The 26,624-nt window shown below is 40.7% G+C and overlaps 1 protein-coding gene across 1 annotated transcript; it reads left to right on the plus strand.

Annotated features, from left to right (window-relative positions):
- Positions 1–11,095: 11,095 nt before the first annotated feature.
- Positions 11,096–23,473, plus strand: IYD (iodotyrosine deiodinase). The gene is given in 9 exon segments (XM_032216330.1): positions 11,096–11,291; positions 12,163–12,177; positions 15,152–15,195; positions 15,197–15,326; positions 16,419–16,578; positions 17,223–17,242; positions 17,245–17,378; positions 23,140–23,155; positions 23,158–23,473. Coding segments are annotated over 9 exon segments (867 nt in total). The 5' UTR covers positions 11,096–11,107; the 3' UTR covers positions 23,322–23,473.
- The last annotated feature ends 3,151 nt before the right edge of the window (positions 23,474–26,624 follow it).

Genomic DNA, 26,624 nt, shown 5'->3' on the forward strand with positions numbered 1-26,624 from the left:
GTCTCCCTTTATTTATTTATCAGCATAAATATAACATATATATATATATATATATATATATATATATATATATATATATATATATATATATATATATATATATATATATATATATATGTTTTTTTTATTTGTGCTGATAAATAAATAAAGGGAGACTAGTATAGATCTATTTCAAGCTATTTAGCTCTCATCAGCTAGCCACACCCTTACTGGGATTTGAACCTGGGCTATATTGCACACTAGGCATACTATAGCCCAGGTTCAAATCCCAGTAAGGGTGTGGCTAGCTGATGAGAGCTAAATAGCTTGAAATAGATCTATACTAGTCTCCCTTTATTTATTTATCAGCACAAATAAAAAAACACAAATATAACAAAGGCAACAGTAAAAATATTGGGTTTCTGTCATGATGGACTCTTGTGACGAGCCGAAGGACAGATGATGGAAGCAGTTAGCTTCCTCCCATAATTGGGGCTTACCAGGGGTTGTAAAAAAATCTAATAGATATATATATCTATATATCTATATATCTATATCTATCTATCTATCTATCTATCTATCTATCTATCTATCTATCTATATATATATATATATATATATATATATATATATATTTCATATTGCCGCCTATTCACCCATGGTGACTCAAGGCGACTTACATAATTTAAAACCACATTAAAAAAACAATAAAACTAATAAAAGAATCAGATAAATTAATATAATAAAATCACCCCCACCTCGCCAGCGACAGCAGATCACACAAGCCATTTAATGGGCTCCATCCTGCTCTGAGTTCCCTTGGCCCCCTGGCAGAACCAGATCTTCCGTGCCTTCCAGAAGAGTAATAGAGTGGGGGGGCGTTATAATCTCTGGGGGAATGATGTTCCAGAGAGAGGGAGCCACCAAGGAGAAGGACTTTCTTCTGGGTCCCACCAGGTGTATTTCCCTCAGGGACGAGACTCGCAGCATTCCCTGCCTCCCCGCTCTGATGGGTTGGGTAGGATATTATAAATTTTATTTTTTTAAAAAATATCCAAATTATGGTGTACGTAGGAGGACAAGGAAGAGTCCTGCATTCAACTGGTCAGCGGTTTTTCATCCCTTGTATCAGGAACAGACAGCTTGATGAACTCCAGACATTTTTGGACGTTATTTTCATATCCCTTAATTAGCCTACCCAACCTTCAGGGATGAGCAAAATTTCAGTCCAAAATCTCAGGAGGGATCAAATTGGCCACTTCCTTCTTGTCTCATTGTCTATGCAACATCTTCATCCTCTGTTGCTAATCAACATACATTCCTGAGTTAGGAATCTGACAAAGGACATGTATCTGCCGTATTGATTTTTATTTTTTGAAATGAATTTCCCCTGAGTTTACTGGCTGTTTAGTGGAAGATTAATGCAATGAATTATATTATCTTCATGTCATACTGTATTTATTTGGACAGTTCTTCAGTGATTAAAGGCTGGAAGCTAAAAGAGGTAAGGTCTGGCACTAGTAGGAAATGAGAAAGGAGCATCTATTCATTTCACAGCAAACTGAAAGGCTTTAGTGACAAGGATTATATGCTTATTTCATCTTCACCCAGGGAAGTGAGAACAACATTTATCTGGGTTGACTTATTTTGAAAGAAAAATGCCAGATGTTCAAACTGGTTTTAGAAAAGGTTGGGGAACAAGTGATATTATTGCTGATGCATGCCAAAGAATAGTAGGAAATAAATAAGTGTGTCAGCCTTCAATTGGGTTGACCATGTCAGACTATGGAAGGTCTTCTGGAAAATGAGAATCCCAGAATACGGCATTGTCCTCATGTAAAACCTACAACATCCCTTTCTACATTGATTTGATTTTTGATTTTGATTTTATTGACATTTGTAGGCCGCCCTTTTCCCTGAGGGGACTCAGGGCGGCTCACATAAAATCAGGGAAGGGGAAATGCAGACAATAACAAAGACACATATAATAAAAACAGTAACCAACATGCATTCATCATTCGGGAGGGGCAACTATCTTCATCCCCAGGCCTGACGGGCTAGCCAGTTCTTCAAGGCTGTGCGGAAGGCCTGGACGGTGGTGAGGGTACGAATCTCCACGGGGAGTTCGTTCCAAAGGGTCGGGGCAACTACTGAGAAGGCCCTCCTCCTTGTAGTTGCCAGCCGACACTGGCTGGCCGATGGAATACGGAGGAGGCCCAATCTGTGTGATCTTATTGGTCGCAGGGAGGTGATTGGCAGAAGGCGGTCTCTCAAGTATCCAGATCCACTACCATGTAGGGCTTTATGGGTGATTAACAGCACCTTGAAGCGCATCCGGAAATCGACAGGTAGCCAGCGCAGCTCACGGAGGATAGGTGTAATGTGGGTGAACCGCGGTGCACCCACAATCGCTCGCGCGGCTGCGTTCTGTACCAGCTGAAGACGCCGGATGCTCTTCAAGGGCAGCCCCATGTAGAGCACATTGCAGTATTCCAGCCTAGAGGTCACGAGGGCCCGAGTGACTGTTGTGAGTGCCTCCCGATTCAGGTAGGGTCGCAACTGGCGCACCAGGCGAACCTGGGCGAATGCCCCCCTAGCCACAGCCGTCAAATGGTGGTCGAACGATAGCTGTGGATCTAGGAGGACTCCCAAGTTGCGGACCCTCTCTGAGGGGTATAGAATTTGACCCCCCAGCCTGAGAGATGGAATATTGGTGGAATCCTTGGGAGGGAAACACAACAGCCACTCGGTCTTTTCTGGGTTGAGCACAAGCTTGTTAGCCCTCATCCAGTCCATAACCGCCTCCAGGCCCCGGTTCATCACGTCTGCCGCTTCATTGAGTTGGCACGGGGCGGACAGATACAGTTGAGTATCGTCCACATATTGATGGTATCTGATCCCGTGCCTGCGGATGATCTCTCCCAGTGGTTTCATGTAGATGTTGAATAGTAGGGGGGATAAGACCGAACCCTGAGGCACCCCATATGTTAGGGGCCTAGGGGACGATCTCTGCCCCCCCACTAACACCGACTGCGACCTGTCTGAGAGGTAGGAAGAGAACCACCGCAGCACGGTGCCTCCCACTCCCACCTCTCGCAGTCGTCGCAGAAGGATACCATGGTCGATGGTATCGAAAGCCGCTGAGAGGTCAAGGAGAACCAGGATGGAGGGAAATCCTCCATCTCTGGCTCTCCAGAGATCATCAGTCAATGCGACCAAAGCGGTTTCTGTGCTGTAACCGGGTCTGAAGCCTGACTGGAAGGGGTCGAGATAGTTTGCTTCCTCCAAGGACCGCTGGAGCTGAAAGGCCACCACCTTCTCAACAACCTTCCCAAGGAAGGGAAGGTTGGAGACTGGACGATAGTTATTAAGGACAGCTGGATCCAAAGATGGCTTCTTTAGGAGGGGTCTCACCACCGCCGCTTTCAGTGCGGCGGGGAAGTTCCCCTCCCGAAGAGAGGCAGTCACGACCGCCTGGATCCAGCCTCGTGTCACCTCACTGCTGCTGGTAACCAGCCATGAGGGACACGGGTCCAGTACGCAGGTGGAGGCACTCACAGCCCTCATGGCCTTGTCCACATCCCCGGGGGTAACATCCTGAAACTCAACCCAGAGATGTTCCATCTGATCCTCTTGTGCCTCGGCTGGAACTGCAGGGGTGGAGTCCAAGTCCGACCGAAACCGAGCAATTTTGTCCGCTAAGAATTGGGCATAATCCTCAGCTCTGCCCTGCAAGGGTTCCCCCGCCTCCCTTTTATTTAATAGGGAGCGGGTTATCTTAAACAGGGCGGCTGGGCGGGACTCAGCGGACGCAACCAAGGTGGCTATGTGGGATCTTTTCGCTGCCCTAAGCGCTCTGGTGTATTCCTTGGTGCAGGTGGTTACCATTGCTCGGTTCGATTCGGACTTATTGGACCTCCATCGGTGCTCTAGGCATCTCCTCCGGCGCTTCATCTCCCGGAGTTCCTCGGTGAACCAAGGGGGTCTCCGGGATCCGCCGCCTCGGAGGGGCCGTAGTGGCGCAATCCGGTCGAGGGCCTCTGATGCTGCCGAATGCCAGGCAGCAGCCAAAGTCTCTACCGGATTGTGGGCGAAAGAATCAGGAATGACCCCAAGTTCCGTCTGGAACCTTAATGGTTCCATGAGTCGCCTGGGGCGGAACCACCTGGTCGGTTCCTCCTCCCTACAGTGGGGGTTTGGTCTCTGGAAGTCGAGCCTCAGTAGGCAATGGTCTGACCACGACAGGGGTATGATGTCGTTACCCCTCAGACCAAGATCACAAATCCACTGCTCCGAGAGGAATACGAGGTCGAGCATGTGACCCGCCGAATGGGTTGGGCCCCGAATTACTTGGGTCAAGCCCATGGCTGTCATGGAAGCCATGAACTCCTGCGCCCCATCAGAGTTTTCACCGAGCGAAGGCAAATTGAAGTCCCCCAGGACCATCAACCTAGGGAACTCAATTGCCAGCTCGGCTACCGACTCGAGGAGCGAGGAGAGGGCTGCTGCAACGCTGTTGGGAGGCAGGTACGTTAACAGCAAACCCACTTGACCCTTGAGGTCCAACTTTATCAGCAGAGACTCACACCCGACAAGCTCCGGAGCAGGGATCCTACGAGGAACTAACGACTCCCGGATGACAGCGGCCACACCCCCACCCCTTCCCTGGGCTCTCGGCTGGTGCAGCACCTGAAATCCTTCTGGGCACAGTTCTACAAGGGGGACTCCTCCCTCTGGGCCCAGCCAGGTTTCAGTAATACATGCCAGGTCTGCCCTCTCGTCTAAAATTAAGTCCCGGACGAGAGGAGCTTTATGTACCACAGACCTGGCATTTAGCGACAGCAGCCTGAGTCCAGGGTCCTGATTACTTGCGCCATCTGGTCTCGGAGTGGGACTCACAGGGCCGGAAGGAGGGATCTCTGTAATGTAGCGAACCCTCCTTCCCCGGTAATGGCCTGCCCTGAAGTCCCCGCCGTATCTGCCCCTCCCTGTTACGACCGTAATACCCCGACCCTCTCCCGTGTCTCTAGTTCCCTCAACCACCCCCATGGCCCCCGCTTCTCCCGGCAGGTCCTCCGAATCAGACATACTCATTCATTCACCCAAGCAGTCCCCACAGAAAGTTAAAACACATAAAAATACAATGATAATGAATAATAAAAGTGGGATCATTCACTCAAGCACATACAATCCCATGCACTCATCATACCAGATAAAAAAAAAATTGCGCGGTTAAACGGTTGTGCGAATTGGTGAAGGCAGGATCTTAGGATTGGCCTTCTCGTTAATAAGGTCTAATGGGAGTCCGATAGAACGCTGTAAATGGTCCAGAAAAGTATATGTCCAAAAAGAAATACTAACAATGTCCACTGGAGGGAGTCTAAGTTCTTGGCACACTGCCTCTCTGATGTAATAGTGCTGGATGATGGTAAAGGTTTCAGATTAGTACCCGTGATGGCCACTAGAGGGAGTTCAGTTTCCCAGCTAACACAGCACTCCTGAGGCAGTGATAATTGTAGTAGTGGCAGCTGATGGTAATGGCTGCCACAGGGAGTCCGTAAATTAGTTCTTCCAGTTTTACTCCTAAGCCAAGCCGATAGATGGTCAGACCTTTTAAGGTCCTGCAGAAACAGCGATGAAATCGTGGCAAAACGCCCTTTTAAAATGCAGGGGGGGATAGGAGTGAAGCTGTAACGGAGACAGGAAATCAATTCCTCTGCCTCCCGGTCCCAGTCCCAGTCCAGTGTAGACATCTCTCCTGGGCCTCCCACCTCCTCTTCGGGGCATAAGCCAGCCCCACGATGTTGGTCAGTCAGTGAGGGGGTTCGGCACTCCTCCAAACGGCAGGGCCAAAGCCTCCGCCTCTCGCACAGAGCCGTCGCCGCCGCTTCCCAGCTGTTTAGAAAGTCCGATGCAAAAAGCCACGCCGGGGAGGATCTCGTCGTTCCGGAGCTGTTCCTGGAGCCGCTTAAGGGTGGTCCCCTCCCTAAACGACCACCTCCCTGGGAAGGCTGAAGGCTGGTGCCCAAAAGGAACCCCTCCGTTACCATGTTAGGGGTCCTGGGCGCCACGGTTAATATCTTCTTGGTCGCAAGCATTCGGAGCGGTGGAATTCGGCAGCCATTCTATTTCATACCACTAGCTCTGCTCCTTTCATTTACAAATACAGTATCATGACACAGGTCCAAAAGAAGCAGGGGAGGGGGCTTGGCTTAAGATGCCATAATTCTACTTTTGTCATTCTGCTCCCCTTCTGCTCTGCCCCCATGCTATTGGCACCAGGCATCTATTGACCTTAGAAACAGGGAAAGAAATAAGATATTTAGCACTTGTTGGTAAGAAACAGTGAGAAACCATGAGATTTGTTTCATTATATGGTAACTTTACCATTTCTCTTTAAATATTCCACTTCTCTTGGGGTCATTAATTTCCTGTAGTAATTCAGAAATGGGGTCACATTCCAACATGGCATTGACGTGTATACATTAGAATAACTTTCTCCAACTACTGTCCTCCAGATTTGCTGGATACCTAATCAGCTTGCCGTCTCAGAATTCTAGAAATTGGAGTTTGATTTATCTGGAGCAGAGATGGGGAACTGTGGCCCTTTTATGACTTGTGGACTTCAACGTCTAGAATTCCTGAGCCAGCACGGCTCAGGAATTCTGGGAGTTAAAGTCCACAAGTCATAAAAGAGCCATAGTTCATCACCCTTGAATTCTGGAGGATACTGGAAGTAGGGTATTGCTGCATAACAAAACTGCTACAATGATAGTTTTGAACTGTCAGTGCACCAGCTGGACAACTTCTGGAAATTATGGTATTAATTATGAGCTATAATATGTAAAACAGTTTCTCTACACATTCAGGTATTTTTTGCAAAAGAACACTGTAATATATGTAGCAGCTATTGGTATTCACTAAACACACATGAAGAGATCATGTATCATTCCTAGAATGCAAATAATATTATTAATAATGAAATAGTATCAATAGCAGAAATAGTATCAATAGTAATAGATACCTGGTGAACAATTCCAAAACATCTGGAGTGCCAGTTAAATGTGATTGTGATTGACAAAATCAACCTCAGTCAATTGGAAAAGGTAGTTTACATCCTGCGATGATACTTTGAACAGCATCAGATAACACCATTTTCCTATCCCAGGTCCTTGGGAAGGACTAGATAGTTTTTTTAAAAATTGCCAAATCCAGCCTAAACATCTGAATGACTGTGTGACCAACCAAATCAACAACAGGTAACAAAAGCAGTAGTAATAGTAGTAATAAAAATAGAGAACAACAGATAACAACAACAGCTAACAATAGCTATTGATACTTTCATTGCCATCATCAGCAAGTATCCATCATTTCTCTAAAAAAATTCAAGGCACATAAAAAAAACAGAGTTTTTGAATGTCAGCAAGATCATATCAAGAGATTTAACTGAAAAAAAGAAAGAAAAGTAGGACAGATGAGGCAACAGGCCCAGAGTTCATTGGGTACACATGGCAAGGGAAGGAAATTGTTTGTGTCTGATGACAATGACAGGAACGAAAAGGTTCCCTGTTCTCTTGCCTGAGGCATCAGGGATGGAAACGGCATTTGTGAGACACTGTGTTGCAAATGCCAGATTCCTCGAAGGGCAGACTTGTTCAAACTGTTCGGTTCTGCAGAAGCCATGTAGAAATTAAATGTGAATGAGTGATGCACTTGTAAAATTAAACATGCTTCTACGTAGTGAGTCAAAAGACCTTCTGCAGCAATTCCTTCTCTTTCTTCATGATTATTTGGTTGTCAAGTGGTGGGAAGACGATGAGAAGTCTCTAGATGGGTGTCGGTCAACATCTTTGGAATGTCTTCTAAAATTGGTAGATATGGCACAGGAGAGGCATATCCTTGTGGGATATGCCTATGAAATGGACATATGTCTTAGATGAGGTTGTATGCCCATTCTCCAAAAAAAAAATTGCTGCCCAATTTGGGCTATTTTGAACTGAAGAAACAGAATCTGTCTTGGTGGGGCATTCTCTAGTGACAACCCAACTAGATTATTGTAGTTCACGGATGTCAAATTTGATCATGTCATGTGACGTATCGTGACATATTGTGATGTTTTTTGCCTTTGCAGAGCCAGGGTGGGCATGGCCTGGGCGTGATGCATCCAGCCCATGGGCCACCAGTTTGACACCCCTGTTGTAGTTTATCTAGCAGTATCCTGTTGTAGGAAATCATTGCTTTCTAATATAAATTAGAGGGAGAAAGGGACATTTAATTCACATCCTGCTTTACTTTCAGGAACTTAGGGCAATCTCTTGTTTATTTTTATTCCACACCAATAATCATATTAGATAAGTTGACTAAGAGAGAATTAGAGATCTCAAGTCATCCAGGCAGCTTCCATGATTGAGGCAGAATTTGAACCTGAGTCTCCCTGGTCCTGAATCAGTACCTTAACCAATGTACCATACTGATGTTCACATCTACATTTTTCAAGTCTACAATGATATCCCATTAGCCACATTTAATATTCATCTAATGAAATTGGAGAAAAAATGGCATAAGCAACCAATACAAGTGCTTCAGTCATGTTTTCTACGCAGGTAAAGCATGAATAAAGCCATTTAATTCAAGGAAGACATGGTTGATTATCCAGTTAACATATAAATAAGATGTGAGGTCTTCTGAACTTAGTTGAATGTGATTTATGTGATTTATTTCGAGGCAGGCACTACATTTTCTTAGAAATGGTTTACAATTAGTATCAATATGTTCTTATTTGATAAAGAAAAGGGCCTGGATTTCCTTATGCCTGTGTGTTTTGGTAGTATTAGAAGCTACAGTTCTGTGAGATACACTTTTCTGCAGTGTTTCCACACCCTCTAGTGGTTTGCTATAGAGCTCCATTGTTTCATGTTGCTGACAACATGGAGGAATTTGGAGGCAGGTCTTTGTTGCATTATAAAGGGCTATCAGGGTTGGTTGGGGGTTCTGCAAATCCCCAAGGAGATGCTGTTCCTAGCGCAAACGCAATGCCAAAAAGGCAGTTGGGTTTTTTTTACAAATCCATTAATAGCAAAACATCAATAAATCTTCTGACTTGGCACAATCTTATGATGTCTGCCACTGGCCTAGGTCAAAGTGTAACAAAATGTCAGTCCATCAAACCAAATCATCCACTCCACAGGAAGGCTATAACTGCTTTTATTGAGGCTATCATAACACAATCTTGCTCATCTGATTGTGCTATATCTCCTGCTTCTTCTTCTTATGTTGTATTGAATTAGGAAGATGAATTAGGAGCTCCTTCTGAGTATTCTTAATGTTGCAAAGCATCCTGATTTGCGTTACGTTTTTGCATATTAATAGCAGTGCCAAACTGCTATTGACAGACTGAAGGTAACTATAAAATAGAAGTCTTTCAATGAGGACTTTTTTGGGCTTCCGATGTGCGGTATAAGTCCTGTAATGGCTCCAAATATTGATAGTAGAAAGAAAACATCAGCTTTAATGATGAAATTGCAGGAGTGTCTATTCAATATATTGGACACTGTGGAAATGCAGAAACCCTCACATAAAAAGGACCTTTGCTGGCTCTGCAAAACTTAGCCATTTAAAATTGAAAGTATTTACGGGCATTATCTAAGGCTCCAAAGTAATTCTCTGCAATAGGTGAGAATATTTGTTTTCTAAATTCTCCAATTTTGAGCCAGTTTACCCTGGCTGTGAATGCTTCTACTTCCTACAGCAACATACTTTCTCCAGCTTTAGGTACTATGCAGTGGTGAAATCTTTTTTTTAACTACTCGTTCTGTGGGTGTGGCTTAGTGGGCATCGTATGGCTTGGTAGGCGTGGTTTGGTGGGCGTGAAAAGGGGAAGGATACTGCAAAATCTCCATTCCCACCCCACTCTGGGGCCAGCCAGAGGTGGCATTTACCAGTTCTTTGAACTACTCAAAATTTCCGCTACCTGTTCTCCAGAACCTGTCAGAACCTGCTGGATTTCACCCATGGTACTATGCAATTTGGATGACTAGAGACACCAGATGACTTGCTTGGTGATTTACAGCCTAAACTAGGGCTTCCCAAACTGTGAGGTGTACCTCTCTTAGGGAGTGCAAATAGAAGCCAGGAAAAGTATGAAGAAGCTTTTTAGTATTATATTGCTACAATAAATCCATGTTTTCCAAAGTATCATTGTATTCTTGTCATTGTTCATTTGTGTTCATTTTGATGTTTGGGTAAAGAGATGTGTTCATTAAGACTATACTAAAGGAGAAAATATTAGAATGTGAAGAAATAGACAGATTAACGCTCATTATTAAGGATAAAGAAGAAACTAAATATTTCTTGATGTGGGATATATTCTACCAATGGCTAGACAATAGAAACAGAAGTTAGAAAGAAGGAGATATACAAAAAAAAGAGAGGAAATATTAATGTGGAGAGAATTTGATGATGATTATGTTATGTACCATTGTAATTGTATTGATATATAGTTATATTATTAATAGTATTGCGATGAATAATAACAAATATGTGGATTTTGATTGTTTAAAACCCATTTCCACACTCTTTGGTGGAAATTGAAAGTTAACAAAAAAGATTATTCTAAAGGAAGGTATGATGACAAAAGTTTTAATTTGGTCTAAAATAGATCTAAAACAGATGAGAAAAATTTAACAAATAAATAAATTAATAAAATATCTAGAAGGGAACCCGTGAGTTATTCCTAGTCCAGTTAGGATGGTTTTGAGTATCTTTCACTGGACTTTTTTATTCAACCTTCAGAGTTGTCCAAGCTCTATACATACTGGCTCATGATTTCCCAAGAACATAGTAGCAATTAAATTGGCATCATTCAACTTAATGTAACTTGGGGTCAGATTTTGCAATAGGATTTCAACTTGGATATAAAACAAACAGGGTTAATTCTGGGAAAGAAGCCAGATCTTATTAAAGGTTGAAGAGCAATTTCAGAAAATTCCAGCTTCAGGAAGCCAAGAGGGCAAAACCCTCTAAGTGGGTGGTTCTAATCCCTTTGTGCTATTTGTTTTCAATTTTGTTCTTAACAAGAAGCGCTTGCTGCGTGGTGAACTTGTGATACCGCATTTGATATTCATTGATTATGATGTTTTCTTTATTAACTCCAGCTGTGGTAGCACTAATCTGTGTCCTGATAGGGATAATATTCAGAAACAGCAGGAAAACTCCCAAGACAGAACTGTGCACAACCAGCAAAAAGGCAGTACCTGGTCCATGGAGAGAAGAAGTCTTAAAAGATGGGACTGATTTACAGGCAGAGGAAGAAGGTATGAAGAACTATTCCTGGCTGTGAATTGGTGGGGAGGGTGGGGACAATTTGAAGTTCAACACATATGGAGAAGAGGTTGGGAAAGGCTGCTTTATACTAATGTTTAACTATTTGTGTTTTGGTATGAATCTGTAATTCCTATGCAACTGAAGAGCTGGAGTGCTTGAAGAAATGAAATACTGCTGGTATGGTGTCTGGTGATTTTGATGGACTCCAAGAGGAGACAAAAGTGGCAAAAGCAGCCTCCTAGCATGAAATTATATGTGGGAATGACCTTGAGAGACAGGAAGAAGAACGACAACTTAGACAATAGTTTAATAAATAAAAGTTGAGTCTGAAAGAGGAGAGGTGATGAAAGTGTCTCAGAAGGAACCTTCCCTAGTTTTTGGAACAAAGGAAGTTTCTGTGAGAGCCAGGTTGGTGTAGTGGTTAAGGCATCATATTAGAAACTAGGAGACTGTGAATTCTAGTCCCGCCTTGGGCATGAAGTCCACAGGGTGACTGTAGGCTAGTCACTTTCTCTCAGTCTGAAAAACATTGCCAAGAAAACTGCAGGGACATGTCTAGGCAGTCTCCAAGAATCAAATATGATTGAACAGGAGGGGGTGGGGAACCCCTTACAATAAAGATAAAGTTGTTACTCTTTGCTATGCTTCTTTTTTTATTACCTTTCAAGGCTAACACAGCCTGAGATCCTCCTTTTTGGTTATGTAGAGTAATAACTGTAACTGATATAGGAAGCTGTGAAGCTGATCTGAGTTATGGAGAAAGAAAGCAGCTACAGTGTGCACGTTATTGACAAAAGTACTTTATCTCTACATGTTTATTGAGATGTATGTCCTCTAAAGTTCAATATAACATATTCCTAGATGGAAGGCAATGGAATGTGCTTAATCACAGGTGAGGAGCTTTTCCATGATGTGCAAATAACTCGATACAGCTTTTATGCATGCCACATCTTTCCTGGTTTGAATTACTAAAAAGCCCAAAGACCTGTGAATTTTTCCAAACGCAGGATAGAAAGTGAAAGAAATGTCAAGCCAACCTGTTCTGATAGGGTATTATATATTCAAGGTTGGATGCCTTTCCAGAATGAGCATTACTGGTTCATGCAGGATTCCGGATTCTCTTGTCCAAAGGACTAATCCTAACACGGCTGGCTGTGTTGGGAGCAAAGCAGCCATATAACTTTACAAACTAACCTTGGAAGAGAAAGCAAAATCTCAATACTACTCTTTCCTCAATTTGTCTGAAAGGAGAAAGGCTTCCATTGACTGGCTCTTGCTCTGGCCTGCACTTTCTCTGCTCTTTAATTGAATGGACCCATCAACTAATGTTCTTCTAATGTATTTCAGGAATTGGTCTTTTGTGGAATATCCTTATATTCATTGCATTGGCACTGGGCCAAATATGCATTACATTTAAGAATAGTAAGAGTATGTAAATTCATGTGCCAAGATGATGTTAGAAAAAAATGTGGAAGAGGGAACCTTGACTTACAAGTTTTCTTCTCTTTCTCAGTAGTTTTCCTGGTTTGAGTTGTGAAGGTGGTAATAGAAACCTTTGCAATGAAGAAATGAGAGAACACTTTACTATTAACCAGAGCATACAAAAGATTTGCTAGACCAATTCTTAAATACAGCTCATATGCACTGGAACCCACAGTGCATATCGGACATTAATACAATTGAGCGAGTCCAGAGATATTCATGAGAAGAGTCCTCCACTCCACCGCTCACAACAGAATACTTTACGCCACCAGACTTGAAATTTTGGGTGTAGACAACTTAGAACTATGCCGCCTTTGGTCTGACCTAAGCATAGTACATAAAATTATCTACTACAATGTTCTGCCTGTCAATGACTACTTCAGCTTCAACCACAACAATACAGAAGCTTAAGGTAAACCGTACCAAACTCGATTGCAGAAAATACAACTTCAGCAACAGAGTGGTCAATGCCTGGAATGCGTTACATGACTCAGTGGTTTCTTCCCCAAATCTCCACAACTTTAACCTAAGACTGTCTACTGTTGACCTCACCCCATTCCTAAGAGGTCTGTAAGGGGCATGAATAAGCGCACCATTGTGCCTATCGTTCCTGTCCTAACAGCCCCATTTATAGTGTGCTGATTGATGGGATGAAAACACCATACTTGCATTCTGTGATTAGCTTTTAGTCATGCTCAGCCAGGTTGATAAAAGCCTGCAGTTCATTGCTTTTAAGCAACTGCATGGCTTGGGTGTGTTTAGAAGAGTGACTTAATAGTGTATGATGGCAGAGTCAAAAAAGTTAAAGCACTTTTTAAAATCCTGTCAGCATCCAAAGAAAACAATCTTGAGCACTATTTTCGAAACACTAAGTGGCAAGTGTTTTAGGATCATAAATTTTGCTCCTAGGGGCCCGTTTTGTTTTCCTATGTTTAACCCATGGATCATCTCACCCTCCTTTATATTGGGATAAGAAAGATATTTTCTTAAGGCTTTATGAACATTGATCACTTGGAATATAACAAATTAAATGGCAAAATAAGAAGCCCTTGTTAGGCACTAAACAAACAGCATGAGGAACATTGTATATCATTAGCCGCCTTCCTCCACTGATTCTTTTGTTTTGCAATTAAAGAAATGGGAAGTATTTCTTTCTGCCTCTTTTTACATGAAAGATATGAAATACATAGCTGAAATAATACATTCTTACACTATTTAGAAAAAAGAATGTGTTTTTCTGCATGTGTGAATGTACATACTCACTTTACATTTACAAACAATGTAAAGGGAGAAAATATTCTGCAGCTGCTAACATCTTTTATTTTCTTATGTACTTCTAAAACATTGCAAACTGCAGTTTCATCTGCAACAGTGTGCATAGATTTTTAAAATGATGCAAAAAATAAAATTACAGCTATCAGAGCATAAAACAACTATTCATCAGCAAACCAGCTATACTGAACAAAAAATCAAGGCAAACTGGGTTGAAAACATTTAAAAGGCAAAAAGGAGCCATTTGATTTGGTACCAAAGTAATATTAGCATAATCATCCCATTCCTAAATTAGTTGTTGCTTCAGTCAGCAGCAGGAGTGACACTTCCTTCATTCTCTTCATCCTCCTCTACTCATTAGGATTGCCTGGAAGTGGATGAGTAAGGCCTGGACTACAAGATGGAAGTATGACTCTCGGGTCTTTCTCAGCGCTTGCTGTTAACTCCCTTCATCCTTTTCTCATGAGACTTAGAGTCATGAGTGCTGCTGCTCCTTTACTCCAACCTCAATAACCATAGCCAGGGAGGCTTAGCACTGGAGATCCATCACCTTTGAGGTAGCCATTACAATGTTTGCCTCAGGACACAGATGCAGTGTCTACTTACACGCCTTCTCTCAGATAAAGTTGGTGCCCAGAGATTGATCAGTCAAATACTTTCTATGGCAGGGAAGAAAAACCTGTTCTCTAGGTTTTTAATGTCTAGCTCCTACAAACCCATGTTTAAGCAAGCACAAATGAACTACTTGTAATACTTTCCATAGGCCATTCCTGGTCTACACCTCATTTTAGGCAATCATTGGGCAAGATTTTAGCTAGAATTGTTGTCGTTTTCCTAGCTCTATATGGAGATGTCAGAAATTGAACTTGTCTTTTCTGCATGCAGAGTATATTCATACTAACAGGTATGAAAAAATATTACTTCTGATAGTTTTCTATAACTATTACTTGTTTCCTCCAAATTCTTTGTTGATTACAGTTAGATGCAATAGTTAATACGGCCAAAGATTAGGACTTTCCCCCCAAAATATAATTGAAATCCTTTATCCTGTTTTGTGTTTATTTTTTATTATTCCTCCACCTTCTCCTAAGATGACGAGAATGGAATGAATTCGCTCACATCCCTTTTTCAATAGAACGTTTATTCTGAAGAAGACCTGGTCAAAAGATCAAAGGATTTTTATGAGCTTCTCAAAAAGAGACGATCTGTTAGATTCATCAGCGATGAGCCAGTTCCAAGAGAAGTAATTGAAAATGTGATTAAAACCGCAGGTAGTACTCTTTGTAAATGGATTTCTTGGAAATGATTAAAATCTAGAGTAACCACTTTAGCGTCCTGTTATTTTTCAACTTCAAAAATATCAGTCTACCTAAAGGGATATTGTATGATACCTCCAGAGTGAATGTTAGTAAGAAAATGGTGCTATCTGGGAACTCAGTCTTCCTATAATAATTCAGTGTTAGTTTCAGTTTCTTTCAAAATCTCTCTCCCAACATGATAGATGATAGAGGGATAGATAGATGGTGATGATGATGATGATAGACAGACAGACAGACAGACAGACAGACAGAGGCTCTTTTCAATTTACCTCAATAATTCCCATTGCTGACACCCATACTGTTCATTTCACATAAGAAAAGAGCATGTATCTCAGCGATGGGTTGCTCCCAGATTGGGCAAACCAGCCCAGACACTTCTGCACATGCGCAGAAGGGTCGCGCACACACAAGCAAACCAGTAATAAAAAAATTGGAAACCCACCACTGATGTGTCCATATGGTAAAGTTAAGAGGGAAGTCTACCAACTTGAATTAAGATAAATACAATCCTTGCTTGTCACTCTGTACTTGTGTAAGCTGTTTCTCAGTTATAGCATAGGCTTTTAGTATAAAACATGTAGCCTCAAGAAGTACATCTCTAAGGTACAGTAACTATAGGGCAGCTCATATAAGATGAAATGTAAAATAAACAGCAGTGATAAGCATATGAATAAGATAAATAGTTGCAAGCCAAAGTTACCCTTTATATTGCCTCTATGATTCAAAGGAGGTGCCCACTTCCCCAAAGCTTTTTCTTCTATGAACAGAATGCCTTTCTGAAGATCATGATCCATTATTTTATTAAATTAGCTTTGTTGTTTCATGTTGGGGCAACACATTTACATGATCAAAAGTTTTAATCAATTGGAGTTAATCTAGTAAATTATCTGACTGACTGATGTAATCTTAGCACAGTTGGTTAGTTATATCCCAGTTCCAAAAGTGATGATGCATAAAGTTGTGATGTCTACTTTTTCTTTTATTAGCAGATCATTGGGTAGCTTTCTTCTTTAATCCAAATATTTCCTTTTTATTCAATTAAAGGAACATCTCCTAGCGGGGCACATACTGAACCTTGGACCTTTGTGGTTGTCAGTGATAAAGAAGTAAAGCATAAAATCCGGGAAATCATTGAAGAAGAGGAAGAAATGAACTACATGAAAAGGATGGGAGACAGATGGGTTAATGACTTAAAAAGGATGAGGTATCAATAGGATAATTGCTGCAACATGGAAGGAGTGATCATTATGTTCTTTAGGTTATGGATATAAGTATCAATTAAAATCCAGCCTATTAGTGTCATTTTTTTCCTGAGTACAAATACATATTCGTAAAGATTACCTTTTGTCATATACATCCATTCATACAATCATTTCATTATATACAATCTAATTAATCACGAAATAAATTTATTTTTATTTTAATCCTGAAATTATGGTTAGCACATTTCTAAAATGGTACCAAGCCCCACTATATATATTTTCTATCAGGTTTGAAAATACATTTCAGGTTGTTTATGCTTTTAAATATATCTCTTTCCAGTATATATTTTTTCTTAAACAAACCAAATTCTGCTTCATTTCTCACCCGGCATTTTTATGGCAAGCAATTTATTGCAACTGTGATTGAAACAGTACAAGTCAAAGATGTGTTGTCCCAGCCAAGGTGCTGAACACAATGCAAGGAGTTTTATTTTAAGTAGAAAAATAGTAGGTGTTATATCTGGCAGCTTTCAAAAAGTTTTCTGAAAGGTTTTCAGGCAGACTTTTATTGTATAATACATATACATTTTATAACTACTGCAAATATTTAATGCTAAACAGCTGTTTAATAATGACTCTTTCTTAGGACAAACTGGATCAAAGAATATTGGATAGCGCTCCATATTTGATTCTCATTTTCAAGCAGGTGTATGGAATACTTCCAGATGGGAAAAAGAAAACTCACTACTACAATGAGATCAGTGTTTCTATTGCGTGTGGCATCCTTCTTGCTGCCTTAGAGGTATGCTTGCAATTTGGGTAAGAGGAAGAGCACAAAGAAATATAACCAAGGTGGAGGATTATGTACCACCATTGTTTCTTTGTTGTTGTTGTTTTTAGAAAAAAACTGCTTTCACTATATGTTTTATCTTAGACTACATATCTGGGCAAAAAGAGGAATTGGTTCTGCCTTAATGAAAAGGTATTTTAGGCTGCACACAATATTTGAAAGAATATGCAGTCTGTTGTAATCTTGGGAGATTGAGGATTTTCATTTAAATCTATTGAGCAAGTTTAGAGCAAAGTTAACATACTAAAATTCCATCACAATCTGCCAATGTAATATGATATAAGCACATTTATTCTGAACACTTAATTTATATTGTATATGTTTCAGCTTGAACACTGCAATAGCAATGGGCCCTTTGCTTCAGTGGACTGGGCTTTCTCTAAATTGTTCTCTATTTTTTAAAAAATAAAATAAGACTAAGCATATAGATTTGTGTAAGGCATATTTGGGACTTATCCCTACTTTAAGATACTCAGACTGATTTATGGATTTATAATGATACTGAATTATGAAGAGTACTGAAAGTGATTTAATGACCATCATGGCTGAGATAAATTTAAAATCTTATTTATTCATATTAGAGTAGTTCATAAAGAGATTAATATATTGAAATACTGCAATAATTGCCAAAAGCAAGATGTATTTGCAAAAAACCTCAATTCTTGCTAGACTAATGTTGCCTAATTTTTTTGATTGCGGAGTATTTAGTAGATTGTGGAATGCTATAATTTTAATATATCTTGATTTGAACAAAGCGTTTGTTGAACTACTCTAGGACATTCTGATTAACAGTTAAGTGTAAATAAATGATTCAGTAAAGTCTATGATAGAACAATTAAGTGGATATATTGCTGTTTGAAAGTAATATTCAAGAACTACAGTTAATAGGTGTTTATTAAATTTAAAAATAAACGATTGACATAAGGATCAACCCCAAATTCTGTAGTTTTTATATTTTTACTAATGGTTTGAATGAAGAAGTGCGAAGAATACCTATCAAATTTGTAGATTATCTAAAATTGAGTGCAGTGCAATAGCTAATGCCCCAGAAATAGAATTCAGAACACTCTTGATATGTTAGAAAACTGTAATATCTAACAGGACTAAGATCTAATTTATTTAAGATCTAACACATCAAGTATGTTTCAAGGAAGAAGGGCAGGACTCATTTTCTATCATTGTAAAATTCAGGCACAAAACAGTGAATTTCAGTAATAAGAAAGCAGATTCCAATTACATTTTGTGGGGGAGGAATCCAAGCCATAATAGTTTAACATCAAAACTACTTGGCTTTCCTTTGCTAGATGGGTTCAGATGGAAGCCAGACAAAGACAGATTTTTTTTTAGTTACCTGCACTGAGTGAAAGTTTGACTCAGGGGTGAAATCAACTTACCTTCGCTATCGGTTAGCAAAAGTGCGCGCATGTGCCACCTCCGGACATGTGAAGGACCTTACGAGCATGCGCAGAGCTTAAAAAAATGGGATGTGATGAAGTCCAGGTGGGTGGGCGGAGCCTCCTGCCATCGGCACTACCGGTTTGCCTGAACTGGATAGAACCGGTCCAATTTCCCCCCTGATTAGACTCAATAAAAAGCCACTTTGTCGACTTCCGGTGGGCGGAGCCTGACAGGGGGTTGTTATCTTTAATAGCTCTGGAATCTTGGTGTCGTTAATCTGTCTAAACAGAAATCTATCAAGCTGTTTGGCAGTTTATTTACCCTCTCTTCGGGCTTAGAAGAGAGAGATGACAAACTATGCATCGGAAGCTCTCCAACTAGCCCTTTCAGCCTAAACACTGGGAGGAAGGGGGAAGGCACCGGCTGCAGCATAGCAGCTCCGAGCCAGGATTCATTCTGCCTTTTGTTGCAGAATGAAGGTTTTCGCTCATCCTCAGCACAAATGATTTATTGTGGTCTTCAAGCCGAGCTGAACCAATATTGGTGAACATCTAATTGTATGTATAAATCCTTAGCTCCATCTGCAAAGAATTCCTTCTGCTAATTAATTGCTGAAGGTTCTATGAAAAATGGCGCCGAGCTGTGTAGGAGGGGCGTGACTTGGATAGAATTTTTGCGAAGCCTAAAAGTGATGTATTACTAAGAAGTGATTTATTATCAAACCAAATAGCAATTACTGCATAAACGGACTACTTGGATTTTTTTTAACTGACTAAAGAAGATTAAATTTGAGATGGCTTCTAAGCAAAAAATTCCCCCCCTCCCCCTGCATCGAAAAGTGCCGGAAATTCACCAGCACCTTCTGCTAAAATACAATCATTACTCCCTTCCACTTCTGCAGGGGACCCCCTGACAAGGGAAATTCGATGTGGAATTAATCAATAAGGAATTAATCGATGTGTTAAAAATCATGCTGTTACGATGGAAGCAAAACTTAAGGAAGAGATAGCTGCTTCTAACAAACAGATGTCTGAAGAACTTATGACATGTAACCAAATGATTAGAGGGGACTTTCTGATGGCTCTGAATTCGCTAGCTGGTTATGCATATGGCCTTGAAGAAAAGTTAGAAGATTTTAGTGACTCTAATACGAACTTGATAATGAAGATGGAGGCGGTCCAGCAAAGGTTAGCGATGCAGAAAATGAAATCATAATGCTACAGTATAGGCCAATGGAATTTGCTTAAGGATAAGGGGCCTCCCTGAAAAATACACAAGAGAACTTGAAACAGACTCTCTCTGAAAGCCTTCGACCTGATGGCGGGAAGGTCAGGAGGGAATCCTGATTGGCAATCAAAAGGTTTACCGCGTTAATTCCCTCGCTGGCAAAACAAAAACAATTACCAAGAGATATAGTGGTCTACTTCGCCACTAGAGATGTGAGAAATATAATATTACAGGAATCCTACAAAAATAAGCTTCAAATCGGGGGTCGGGAGGTGACTGTCTTGAAGGAGATACCACCTAAAATGCTGAGATCTAGGAAAGACTATGCCTTTTTAGTTGAAGAGCTTAAAAATCACCAGATACAGTTTAGATGGGACGCACCAGCTGGCATCGCATTTAGCTACCTTGGAAAAACACATCGCCTCAATACAGTGTGGAAGGCACAAGATTTCTACACCAACGTACTGAAGGGTGGACAACCCTCTTCCTCTAGATCTAGACAAAGAGAAAAAGAAGGATATGATGGAAAGCAAACCACTCAAGTATTAACAAGGGGGATCAACTTGTTCTCTCAGAGGTACAAGAAGCTAAAGAACAAAGACAAGACCGTGTGGTTACTAGACAAATGGAACAGGAATTAAGAAAGCAACGTACACAAGCCACCATTCAGGAGCATACAGGTGTTACATCAGAAACAGTGGGAGGAACTAGGCCAAAGGTTAAATTCCAAGATGTTCAGATGGCTATTAAAAAGTTTCAGGGGGCTAATGATGGTAACTAAGCCTCTAATATGGAATGTTAAGCGATTGGATCAATTTAGCAGGGGATGGAGTGCTCAGTATTGAAGGGTATGATTTGGTATATGGCTGCTTGTTTACTGTATAATAAAGAGGTGGATGAGAATTTTAAAGGTCATGTTCTGGGGAATGCCTTGCTACGGGTTGGGAAAAAACATCAGTATAAATTAAATGACATGGTAGACTTATAAAAAGGTTAAGGTATTCTGGACAAAAATATGATGGATTATGCAAAATGTTCTAAAAAAAAAGGATAAAGTTTACCCCCACCTATTTTTTGTTATGTATAATTACTGACTGTACAGCAGTAGAGATTAACTTGACTTTGCATTTGATAACTGCAGCTAGATTGTTGGTGGTGCAATACTGGAAAAAGGAAGATTTGTCTACTATCCAGGAATGGACATTGAAAATCACAAACTTAGCAGAGATGGCTAAAATATTTGCATATCTCAAGGATAATTCAAACAAGAGATATAAACGAGACTGGGAAAAATGGATTGACTATACTCAAAATAAATATGGGTCTAGGAAATTTCAGATAGCTTATGATTAAGATCAGAAATGATACAAATTGTTTATAGTTAGCCTAGCAAGGAGGAACTAAGCTCAATTCAAAGATATTATCAACTTTCTACTTTTTCTTTAAGTATATATTAAACTGTTTTTGTGAAAGATTTATACCTTGTATTGGTTCTGGGAAGTCAGGGTGGGGGGAGGTTGGGGGGGTTGGGGGGGAGGGAGGGAGGGAGTGGAGTTTACTAAGTTGGAGGAGGGATGTTGGATGATTGTACATGTATACTGCTATTTTTTTCTTTTTTATGTATATTGAAATGGAATTATAAATACCATCAACACAAAGGGAGTTTGCTCAGAAGCTGAAATACACCAAGTGAATTAGAGGAAGAGTGGGAAGCAGAGGAGAGAAGAAAGATAGGAAGAGAGGGATAGGAGTGAAGGTGAAGGGGGAAGATGAGGTGTATAAGGAGGAGTGGTAAGGGGAGAGAGGAGAAGGAGAAAGGAAGGGGAAGTAGAGTAGAAAATGATGGAAGGAAGACAGGATATAGAAAGGGGGAGGAGAGAGGGGGAAGAAAGTGTTGGATAAGGTATAAATATGGTGTATGGAGAGCAGAAGAGCCAATAACTGGGTTTTTCTTTTTTTTTCCTTTGGTAGTTGATGGTAAGATGAATTGATATAAGTACTTAATAATACAACATGATATTGACTATGTAATAGTATACATGTGATTATATGTTATGAAAATGGAAAATAAAAACTTTCTATGGAAAAAAAATAAAAAAGCCACTTTGAACTTCATTGCTCTATCCAGTTCTATTGCAAAATTTGGCTCTTCAATAGGTTTCCCATGTGTCCTCAAAGAAAAGCAAAATTTGTAGTTTTTGAACGATAGCTTCACATGACAAGACTTATGGTATGAGTTGTGAGTGTTTGCCCCTCGCTAAAAGGAGAAACAAATAACAAGAATTATGTATATGGTAAAACAATGAAATATTTCATATAATCTTTTATGCATAGGTTTTATAGACTACAATCCATTTCATCAGAAAGCCACACTATAATAATTTGCTTGTCTTTGTATTATATGATTCTGGGGTTTTAGCAACAGGCCGAATCCCTTTGGAATTAAATATAGCACACGTTGCAATATATATTACAAATTGACATGTGTGCATTATTAAAATGCCTGAATAAATATGTATGGACATAAGATGATGAATATCTTATGAATTCTATTTGACTAAAGAACAGGTAATTTTGTATTAACCTGAACAGAAAATAATTGTGTTGCATCATAAATTTATATTATACAATTATGAAAATATATCAATATTGAAACATATATAATTGCAGTACTTATACTTTCTGAAGAGATTGCATGTTCAAGCATATACTTGCCTTAGATAATCATATACTTACCTATCTATTATCTATGAATCTATCTAATCATTTGTACAATTGTTTGTATGCCACCTATAGCAAATCATATAGCAGTGGTTTGCTATATAAGAACATACAAACATTAAACATTTATAACAAATCACTAACACTGGTTCTCTCCACAAAATCCTTAAAACGTTGTTTCAGTTTGACAGCCATCTTAAACAGGAAAAGGATCTCTTAGGCTGAGGGACAAGGTATTCCAGAATGAAATATTGTGGTGAAAACTTGAACATGTAGGTTCTTCAGAGATTATAGAAACATGAACAAGGTGGATAAAGAATGCTATTCTGATACAAAATTTTCATATTTGTTCTCTTTTTGCTTTTAGAATGTGGGCCTGGTGACAGTACTACTACTCCACTGAACTGTGGCCCACGCTTGAGAGTTTTGCTTGAGCGCCCACCAAATGAAAAGTTGCTTCTGCTGCTGCCAGTTGGATATCCCAGTAAAGACGCCACTGTGCCAAACTTCTCCAGAAAGCAACTGAATGACATTATGGTGGTTATATAACCCTGAACACTTTGGAATATACTTTGATATAAGAACCACCTGAAGAACACTTGTTCTCCTTGATTATTGCTGTAACTCTGCATCAGTGGTGGGATTCAAATAATTTAACTAATGGTTCTCTGCCCTAATGATCAGCTGGGTAGGTGTGGCTCGGTGGTCATGTGACCATGTGGGCGTGGCCAACTCAAATCACTCACATTGATGGGTGCTTCGCCTTAGCTGTTACAATGTAATAAGGGTTAACCAAAGACACAATTTCTGTAAGCAGGGCAATAAAGATTAGGCTAGAAACAACACCAGAATGTTTCTTTCCTGCCTTCCAGACAGGATTAGCCCTGTAAAGTGTGGAAAAACAAAGTGAGATTTCTTCCAACAAACAGTTCTCTGAACTGCCTAGAAAGTTAACAACTGGTTCTCCTGAATAAGTGCGAACTGGCTGAATCCCACTACTGCTCAAATAAACAGAAGTGTTTTTGCATCTAAATGTGAATCTATGTGCATGTTTCTTCAGATGTCTCCAGGTACCTTAAAAGTTATAATAAAGAGAATATAAGCAATGGAATATAATAGTGAACAATCAAAATGTGATTAGAATAGTCATTAATGAGTATTATTAGTTATTCCAAGGAAAAAGCTATAGTGAGATTTTAGTGACTTTACTCAACTGAGTTTCTAATTATATTTTCATTTAACTTACATTTACTTTCTTAATATTTTGAAGGATTTGATTTATGCTGTGCTGTGCTGTGCTGTGTGTGTGTGTGTGTATCCACAGTTCCTTCCCTGCGGCTTGGTTCAAAGATGGCTCAATCACTGTTCTTTAAGGACATACACTATATTGCCAAAAGTATTTGCTCACTTGCCTTTACTCGCATCTGAATTTACTGTAAGTGACATCCCATTCCTAATCCATAGGGTTCAATATGACATCAGTCCACTCTTTGCAGCTATAACAGCTTCAACTCTTCTGGGAAGGCTGTCCACAAGGTTTAGGAGTGTGTTTATGGGAATTTTTGACCATTCTTCCAGAAGCGCATTTGTGAGGTCACACACTGATGTTGGACGAGAAGGCCTGGCTCTCAGTCTCCGCTCTAATTCATCCCAAAGGTGTTCTATTGGGTTGAGGTCAGGACTCTGTGCAGGCCAGTCAAGTTCATCCATACCAGACTCTGTCTTTATGGACCTTGCTTTGTGCACTGGTGCACAGTCATGTTGGAAGAGGAAGGGGCCAGCTCCTTCCACAAAGTTGGGAGCATGAAATTGTCCACATTGTCTTGGTATGCTGAAGCATTCAGAGCTCCTTTCACTGGAACTAAGGGGTCAATCCCAGCTCCTCAAAAACAACCCCACACCATAATCCCCCCTCCACCAAACTTTACACTTGGCACAATGCAGTCAGACAAGTGCCGTTCTTCTGGCAACCACCAAACCCAGATTCGTCCATCAGATGGAGAAGTGTGATTCATCACCCCAGAGAACGCGTCTCCACTGCTCTAGAGTCCAGTGATGGCGTGCTTTACACCACTGCATCCGACACTTTGCATTGCACTTAGTGATGCATGGCTTGGATGCATCTGCTCAGCCATGGAAACCCATTCCATGAAGCTCCCTGTGCACTGTTCTTGAGCTAATCTGAAGGCCACATGACATTTGGAGGTCTGTAGCGATAGACTCTGCAGAAAGTTGGTGACCTCTTCGCACTATGCGCCTCAGCATCCACTGACCCCGCTCCATCAGTTTACGTGGCCTACCACTTCGTGGCTGAGTTGCTGTGGTTTCCAAATGCTTCCACGTTCTTACAGCTGACAGTTGACCGTGGAATATTTAGGAGTGAGGAAATTTCATGATTGGATTTGTTTCACAGGTGGCATCCTATCACAGTTCCACGCTGGAATTCACTGAACTCCTGAGAGCGACCCATTCTTTCGCAAATGTTTTTTAAAACTGTCTGCATGCCTAGATACTTGATTTTATACACCGTGGCCATGGAAGTGATTGGAACACCTGATTCTGATTATTTGGATGGGTGAGCGAATACTTTTGGCAATATAGTATATCTACTCATGCAGCCTTCGTCTCATCCTTAGCCCAGAGTTTGTGTCAGACAACTCCATTTGTTTTGATCCAGTGTGGAATAAGGTTTTTTCCTGTCTTTTCCCAATACAAACCTTTCAGTATCTATGATTTAGGTTGTTTGGGTGGGACTGAGGGAGGTCCAGATCCACCATTGGTAATATTTTTCACAGATTCCCTACTTCTCTAATTATTAGTTTAAGAGTATAATAACCCCTTTTATGGTAGTTAAATCAGGGGAAACACATTTGTGGAGCTGTTTATTTGTTTTACCTGCAAATCTAGCTGTAAAACTCAAAAATTGATTTTTTTTCTCTTTTTTATTATGAAAAAAGACCTGACTAAATTTATCAATATTTCTATATTAGAATCCTACATTTCTTTACAGGATCTGAAGCAAGGGCCCATCCCTTTCTCTGCACTGATTTTATCTCCTTAAATTGAGATGATGCTTCAAACTAAGCAGGAATGTGAACTTCAATCTGCCCTTTCTACCATTATAGTGCATCAGTTCCAGGGGTGGGTTCCTGCCAGTTCTAACCTCTTCTATAGAAGAGGTTCCACAAATGTACCATGCTGTTTAGAACCGGTTCCAGCTCCCTTCCCCCTCCTGTCTGCACCACGCTTGCCCCAACCACCGCTCACTGATTGGCTGGCTCACCCCGCCCACCTCTAAGAGTCCTATCTAAACCTTAAAGTATTAAAGCTGTCAAGTTTGAACATCTGGGGTTTTTTTCTAAAGGGTTAGGGGTGCAAGGATCTTGTAACTTGACAGCTTTAAGACTTGTGTGCTTCAATGCCAGAGTTCCTGAGCCAATATGACTGGAGGAGGAATTCTGGGAGTTGAAGCCCACAAGTCTTAAGCTGTCAAGTTTGAACACCCCTGGGTTTTTTCCTAAAGGGTTAGGGGTGCAAGGGTCTTGTAACTTGATAGCTTTAAGCCTTGCGTGCTTCAAATGCCAGAGTTTCTAAGCCAACATTTTGGTTGCTAAGCAAGAGCATTGTTAAGTGAGTTTCACCACATTTTATAAGTTGGCCACGCCCACCCACCCACATGGCTGGCAAGCCACTCCCACATGGTCACATTGCCTGCAAGCCACTCCCACAAAGCAGGCCACACCTACAGAAGAGGTTCTAAAAAATTTTGAAACCCACAACTGATCAGTTCGTGAATTGGACGGAGCTTTTCCAGATTTCAGCACACCCTCTTAGCAGCTTTTTTAGCTTAGC

The sequence above is a fragment of the Thamnophis elegans genome, chromosome 4 (genome assembly GCF_009769535.1).
Source record: "Thamnophis elegans isolate rThaEle1 chromosome 4, rThaEle1.pri, whole genome shotgun sequence".
NCBI lineage: Eukaryota > Metazoa > Chordata > Lepidosauria > Squamata > Colubridae > Thamnophis > Thamnophis elegans.